Source organism: Phalaenopsis equestris, unplaced genomic scaffold (assembly GCF_001263595.1).
Source record: "Phalaenopsis equestris unplaced genomic scaffold, ASM126359v1 Scaffold205151, whole genome shotgun sequence".
In the NCBI taxonomy this organism is placed as follows: domain Eukaryota; kingdom Viridiplantae; phylum Streptophyta; class Magnoliopsida; order Asparagales; family Orchidaceae; genus Phalaenopsis; species Phalaenopsis equestris.
The window spans coordinates 202,119-210,382 of NW_018224663.1; the positions used below are offsets into that span (position 1 = coordinate 202,119).

At 35.7% G+C, this 8,264-nt stretch overlaps 1 protein-coding gene across 2 annotated transcripts in view; it reads left to right on the top strand.

The window, feature by feature from the left end:
* The first annotated feature begins 1,250 nt into the window (after positions 1 to 1,250).
* The window catches only part of LOC110036325 (thylakoid membrane protein slr0575), a 29,574-nt gene continuing 22,560 nt past the window's right edge, over positions 1,251 to 8,264 (top strand). For both annotated transcript variants that reach the window (XM_020740741.1, XM_020740742.1), the window contains exon 1: positions 1,251 to 1,649. In XM_020740741.1, the coding sequence (XP_020596400.1) occupies positions 1,386 to 1,649 (264 nt within the window). In that variant the 5' untranslated portion in view covers positions 1,251 to 1,385. The remainder of the gene's footprint in view (positions 1,650 to 8,264) is intronic.

The following is an 8,264-nucleotide window of genomic DNA, read 5'->3' on the forward strand; positions in this document are numbered from 1 at the left end:
ATCTCGTTTTTCCAAAGCTTGGACTTAGAAATTTCTTTGGAAGATAGATTTGCGAGATTTATAGGAGTTGAATCGCGAGAGGCATGTGAGATGAAGGGAGAGAAATAATTGATTCACATATAATTGATTCACATTTCTCAATGGTTTCAGGTAGGCAGGAGCCAAAGGAGTAGAAAGAAAGAAGTTTGAAGGTCCACACACGCTGCGATACCTTCACAACTATGTGTATCGCGAGGGTTTTGTGTACCATGGAGGAAGATGAAGGTTGGCGAGGGTTTCATGCGAAACTAAGTGAGTGGAAGCTTATGGAGCGCACGTGAAAGGATAGTTGTGGTAAATGAGTGAGGGCGAAGAGTATGTTATAAATAAGTTTTTCGCTCGATATCGGGCCAGTTATTATTACAGAGTTTTTTGCCAATTCTCAAATTTTATAGATCTTTTGAATTTTTCTTTTCATTTGAGTCTATTAATTACTAAAAAACAAAAATGTAAAAATTCTTTTATTTATTGCACTTTACATCTATTTTACATATAACCAATAACCCCTAACAGAAATTAATGCATTATTTGTATAAACTTTTTTGTATTTCTCTTGAGCTTCTCATTAAAATGGTTAGAAAATGTTTAAATCACATATTGTGGATCCAAATCTAGTTCATTCCTAAACCTGTTACCATATAACTAAGTAAAAAAATGTAGTCCACATCTAGTTAGAGCCTCTATTTTGAACCAAGGGTTCAAACCACCTATCAAATCTCGGGATTGAGTATTTCATTCAGGTGGTGGGTAAGGGGAGATAGTGTAAGAGCACAAGCGATGAAATGAATAAGAGATGCAACATAACTTACATTAAAAAAAATTAAAATTCATCTTATTCATTGAGTGTAATGAAATAAACAACATGAGCTGATGATGAAGTTGTTTGCATCAAAGATTTTGTTAAGAGAGAATTTACAATTACAACAATGTAACAATGATGATTATTTTACCATTCGAAAAACAAAAATATTTTATTAAAAAAATACTTGAACAAATATATTAAAAAAAAAAACAAAAGATAGACATGTATAGATTTTATCATCCTTTATATTTTATATGGACTATTTTAATTTCTAAATATCAAGTTTTTAAATTAAAATTAAAGAAAACATAATCCAAAATTATGTATTAAAAAAAATAAAATCTCGAAATTCTTGGTTATTTATGCATCCAAATTCATGCATGACGTTGTATACTTTTAGAATATTTATTATTTTTTGGCGGTTGTAAAGCTTCCACCGGTGACGGCCTCTGCTTGTTCAGATGACTCTGAATCAATGGGTGATATGCACTGTTTGAGCAATCGGAAATAATCTCCAGCAGCTTAAAGAAAAGGACGAAGAACAATGATCATTCAAGCGTTACCCCAGGCCTCGGCGGCGACGGGTTGGCCTTGTAGCCTCACCAATCTTCGTTTAGGACAATACCAGCCACTGCAAACCCCAAAGTCCTCTTTCGCTAGAGACTCGCCGGTTCCTTTAAACTGTTCGCCAGGCCGCTTGGGTCTCTTGTTCGTGCCCAGAGCTGCGGATTCTACGCCGCCCGCGTCGGCCTCCTCCGCTTCATTGGACAAAACCATTGTTCCAGATGAAGGCTTCTCAATATCCAAGGTTTCGCTTATTCTTACCATCGTAGCCTTTATCCTTGACGTGAGAGATCTCGTCGTTTTTTCAAATAGCTTCATATTCCTTGTCATCTTCCAAGGGGGCTGTTTGGTCGCAGCTCAGCAAAAAAGAGGAACCTAGATTTTACACGCCCTTGCTACTTCATTTATATTTATTAGTTTGCAGTTGTTATAGGCTTCAATTATTGCTCATGATAAAATCATTAACTGTCTTACTATAGTGCTGCACAAACCTCTGTATATGTGAATAAATCCCACAATTATAGTATTTTTTCTTGCACTTTACTTTTATGAAACATGTCATATCACAAGTCAGTGTGAAGTAGCATAGTTCTTATATATCATATCTTTGAAAAATTTGGTATGCTTGTGCGCGACAATGTGTAGGTCGGTGAAATCTTTTTGGATAGTGGTTAGCCGGGTTGACAAACCTATAGATTGATGACTCTACAGGAAATCGTCAGGTGTCCTTGAGTTAATTTTGTTTTTCCTAACTTCATGATGTCTATTAAAATCGAATATATAAATATAAATTAAATTAAAATTGAATAAACCACCACTAAGTTATTCACTTTTATGATTTTATTTGATTGGAAATTAATCCCATGTGATTATAATTGAGCATATTGATATTTTATACTCCCGTGATTTTCTAATTTTATAAATGCATAACTATCTTTTATTATTGTTCATACTACATGTCTTATTTTCATTCATGCTTTAATAAATAATTTTTATGTATTGAATTTATTTTGTTAAACTTACTGGTTGAAATTTCTTTATAACAGTTTCTAATCAAATGCCAACAGGATTGTCTCTACTGGAGCAGATTTTTTAGTTTTAAATTTTTTATTTTTGGTATTTTTATTGTTTTCTTTAGTTATTATACTTTTCTTTTTAGGTATTAGTAGTTGTTATCTATTTTTCTTTCAATTTTGATTCAGTCAGTTTTTTGCCTTTCTTTCAAATTTATCAGTGGATTATTAATTATAAAATAAAAGTTGTAATTTCTTGTTTATTTATATTATTATTTGCATATAATATTTCTTTGAAAGTATAAAATATATTCAATTCATTTCATCTTTTCTTGTGTTGCCAGAGTATATCGCCTTCCGGACTCATGGTGTCATAGAGTGGTATCAAAACCTATATTTTATATTTAACATTCTGACTTTGTCTTTCATATCCATTGCCTTCTTAGGAATGGGTAGGGGATAGTTTATTTTTTTTAGTCAGTTATTTAGATGTTTTGATTTCATTTATATTTTAATTTTTGGAAAGACTCTGAAAAGAGGCGGTGTTGTAGCCACACATGCAACAGGAGTCTGGAGAGCTACTATAAAAGTGGTACCTATCCTTAGGGTCTTCGCTCCTCCAGTCGTCGTTGTGCTGATCTCGCTCAGTCCACTGAGACTATTGGAGTGCCAAATATTAACATGACGACTCTCATGGAGGTTGTGACATAATATGTACCTCGGTGTTATAAGTTAGTTTTGTAGCTTAAATTGCCCAAGCAGTTCAAACTACTTAGTAAGCGGCACAACTGACTCCACATGTAGCTCAACTCATACTACCAGTTGCCACTGTGGAGGCTCAACCTAATCAAACTGTGGTGATGACTAATGAGAGTATCATGGATCAAGTGATTGAGTAGTTTCTGAAGACACCCTCCTACCCTTATTGACTCGATGGAACTAATCGAGTTTGACCCACGACTTCATGATTTCAAGAAGAGATTTTGAGGAATAAAGTGCTCTAAGAGTCATAAGATGGACATTGTGAAATTTCAATTGCCACACCGCCAGAACACATTGGGACCAGATACAGTAATTTCTTGGACAAATTTTGAGACTGTTTCTGAAGCAATATTTTACTATGACAGATCAAGCCAAGCTTATTAATGACTTAAGAAAACTGGAGCAAGGAATGAAAACTATGCGAGAGTACAAGATGCATTTTGTCAGGATCTTCAAATTCATTCCATTGATTAACAAACATGAGAACTAGAAGATCTACAACCTACTTATTGGCTTGAGAGAGGACATTTGGAGGGGTTTATTGGCTGTCAAGTATATGACTTATAGAGAGTTGGTGGGCTCGATTCAAACTATTCACGCAGAGATAGAGATTAATGCTTGCATAAAAAAAACATGCTGAAAAGCTGAAGAATTTAGATACACAAGCAAATGATAGTTCTCAAAAGAAGAAACATCACAATCATTAGGAATAGAAGTTGAAAACAAATATTCATTGTGTTCATTATGGGAAATAATATTTTGGAACTTGTAACTTGTTCATTGATAAATGTTTCAATTGTTATAATATCGACCGTAAAGCTAAGGATTATCCCATCAAAGGTCTAGGTTAGCCGCAAGTGATCACCAACTAGGAAAACAATTCCAAGCATCAGCACAAGAATGAGTGGCAAAGATCTAATGGAGGTCAATATTAGAAGCATCATAGGAAGGGTCAAGCAAATCAGAATTATTTTCAGTCTCAGCAACAACCGCAAGTGATGGTATCCCAACCATATTGGTCATGTCCTCTTGCATCATAGTACTAGCAGTACTAGCAACTAACTTCAATGTATCAACACTCTCCAACGACACAATACCAATCTCCGTGTCCTCAGGCACAAGAGCAGCCTAGGCAAGCGATTTCTCCTCGAACTTTTTTTATGACACAGGAAGAAGCTTGTGAAGCTCCCGATGTGGTGACATATATTATTCTATTTTAAAGCACCCGACAAAAGTATTGTTTCCCCACTTGGAATAACATTCATTTATATCAACAAATTTGCATCTAGTGCATCGATTTCTTCATTACAATCAAATTTATCCATAACCATGTCATCTTGCTCATCTAGGATCATTACTGAGTGTGTTCATAATTGTGACATTATCATCAATGACATGAATATGCTGCTACACTTATAGTATTCCCACTAGCTGAGTCTATTGCAATTTTGGGTATGGGATGGCTATATACTTATCATGCTATTTTAGATTGTTGTAAGAGATGAGTAAATTTCTATATACCTAGCTCAATTCATTCTAATTTCAAGGGTAATATAGAAACTCTTTTTTGTAGAATATCAACAATTAAGGATTGCATGTTAATCTCCCATGGGCGTGCTAATTACCTAGCTCACGTGTTGGATTCCAACTAATCCAATGCTAACACAGATAGTGTTTCTGTGGTTTGAGAATTTGCTGATGTATTTTCTAAAGAATTGTCTGGCTTACCAATGGATCGCGAGATCGAGTTCACCAAAAACATTCTTTCGGGGAACGGTCCTATTTGTAAAAGCACCATATCAGATGGTCATCGTGGAACTCAAGGATATCAAGGTTTAATTGCATGAGTTGTTCAATAAAGGATTCATTTGATCCAACATTTTAGCTAAGGGAGCACCAGCTCTGTTCGTGAAGAAGAGAGATGAAAGCATGCAATTGTGCATCAATTGCAAAATATTGAATAAGGTGACCGTAAAGAATAAGTATCCACTGTCTTGTATAGATGATCTATTCGACCAACTACAAGGTTCTTCTGTACTTTTCAAGTTCGAACTTTGATTCGGCTGTTATCAGCTTATAATTAAGAATGTAGATGTTTCGTAGACTGCCATTCGATCTTGGTATTGGCATTATGAGTCCTTAGTGATGTCATTTGGTTTAATTGCCCTGCTGCCTTTATGGACTTAATAAATAGTCTTCAAACTTGATCAGTTTATCATCATCTTCATCGATGATATTTTGTTTTACTCCAAGGATGAAGCGGAGCATGCCCAACATCACAGAGTAGCACTGAATATTCTTCGAGAGAACAAATTATATATCAAATTCTCTAAGTATGAATTTTGGCTTCGAGAAGTTACATTTCTGGGTCATATTATTAGTGGAGTTGATATTTTATGGATCTTACAAAGATTAGGCAATAATGAATTGGTTGAGGCCAAGCACTGTCATTGAGATTCATAGATTCATTGGATTAGTTAGATATTATTAGATATTTGTTGAAGATTTCTCTCGTATTGTTGTGCTTCTGTCAGGATTGACTCGAAAGACTGTCAAGTTTGAATGGTCCGATGACTGTGAGCAGAGTTTTCAGAAACTCAAGAATTATTTGTGACAATCCCAATTCTTACTATTCATTCTGACAAAAATGAATTTCAGATTCTACAATGATGCTTCACATCAAAGTTTAGGATGTGTTCTAATGCAGCATGGTAGATTTGTAGTTTATGCTATTAGACAACGTAAGGTGCACAAGAGGAATTGCCCTACTCATGACTTGAAGTTAGCTGCAGTTATATCTGCAATAAAGACTTGGAAGCATTGTCTTTATGGCGTTTGTTGTGATGTCTTATCGATCATAAGAGCTTAAAATACATTTTCACTTGGATAGAGTTGAACTTATGACAAAGGCGATGACTCAAGATGAGGAAGGATTATGATTTGTAGATGCAGTACCACCCTAATAAGGTGAATGTGGTTACAAATGATTAAGCAAAAAATTTTTGATGTATGCAGCTTGAACGATCACTCAAGAGCACCAGTTAGCATGAGAGATGGAGCGACTTCAGCTCGAGATAATACTGACAGGAGCTAATTTTATCATATGTCAACTATCAGTTCAACTTGCACTCGTGAATCATATCTGTGCAGCTCAGATGATGGATGCTGACTTATTACAGTTTAGAGAGTAAGCTCATAATGGATTGAAGCTCGAGTTCAATATGGTTCCGGATGACACTTGGGTGATTCGATGTGTCCCATATCAGGAAGAACTCCGGTAGGATATGCTTCGTGAGGCACATTCTACTCCATATGCTACACATTCAGGAAGTACTAAGATGCATCAAGATCACAATAAATTGTTTTGGTAGTTGGTTATGAAAGTAGATGTTGCTGAGTTTATAGTTAAATGTTTTACCTAACATATAGTTAATGTCGAATATCAGAGACCAGGTGGTCTATTGCAGTCCCTTCCCATTCCAGAGTGAATGGCTGGAGATTTCCATGGATTTTGTGATTGGCTTGCCTAAATTGAAACAAGGATATGATGCTATTTGAGTTGCGTAGACTAACTAAGTCAAGTCATTTTCTACAAAATAAAGAAAACTTATTCAGTGGATAAATTAGCTAAGATCTACATAGATAACATCGTTTGACAACATGGAGTTTCAATCGTCATTATATCAGACCAAGATGGTTTATTTCCAGATTTGGAAGAAAGTGCAAAAAGCTATGCACACGAGATTGGACTTTAGTATTGCTTTTCATCCCCAAACAGACGGACTGTCGAAATGTACCATTCAAATCTTAGAAGGCTTATTGAGAGCTTACATTTTGGACTTCAAAAGTAATTAGGAGGACTAAATCCTGTTGGTATAATAACAACTTTTAGGCCAGCAACAGCATGGTGCTGTATGAGGTGCTTTATGGCAAGTTGTGCAGATCACCTATATGTTGATTCAAGGCTGGTGAGGGGTGAATATTCAGACCTAAATTAGTGAATTAAGCTACTGAGAAAGTTAAACAGATTTGGGATTGACTACGTGTGGCCCATGATCGTCAAAAGTAGTAGTTCTGCTCGAAGCACAAAGATGTTGAATTCAATGTTAGAGATCATGCTTTTCTGAAGTTTTCACCAATGCACAAAGATATAATATTTGACTAGAATGGAAAGCTTTAGTCTCACGTCATGGTCCATTTGAGTTGATCGAGAGAGTTGACAGAGTTTCATATCGTTTGACTGTTCCTTGAAGACTTATAGTACATTAAATTTTTTACGTCTTTCCACTTCAACGTTATGTGTATGATGACTCTCATATAATTCAATACGATTCGTTGGTGATTCGAGTAAACTTGAGTTATGAAAAAGTATCAAATTGCATCTTGAAGCATGAAGTTTGACAACTTTGTCACTTATCAATTCCTTTTGTTAAAGTACTTTGGAAGCCAGTCAGGTTGAGGAACAACTTGGGAGATAAAAAAAAATGATCAGAAAGAACCCACAACTTCCAGAGCCAAGGTATAAATTTAAAGGACAAATTCTTATAAAGAGGGTAGTATGTATGATCCAAATTTTTCTTTCCTTTTATTCCTTGATCCACCGCTGCCTTTGGATTTCGTGGATCTTGCGATTATGTTGCCTTTTCTGTGATCTTACTGTTGTTGCCTTCCTGTTTGGGACTTCCGCGAAACCTTTTTTTTATCGTTGCACCGCCTCTTTCGGCTACTTAAGGAGGATTGATGCCGAAGCCCAGGGCATCACACTTGCACTCCTCTTTTTCTTAGCTCAAACCCATCGGCTCTTTGATCAAAACTTTGTGATATAGTCATGATTAGAGCTAGCCGGGAAGGCAACATCGGGATCTTCACTTATAGAGACCGCCAAAACTCCTATCTTTCACCCCTTCAAACCGCAACTCCTTTTCTTTCTCCTTGTCCAAAGACAACGGATTGAAATCAACCCCTCTTCTTCTCCCCACAACTGCACACATCAAGCCTTCCCCTTCATTTAGTTCTTTTTCTTCTCTTTTTATTCTAATGTGATTTATGTATGTATGTATGTATATATATGTATGTATATATAT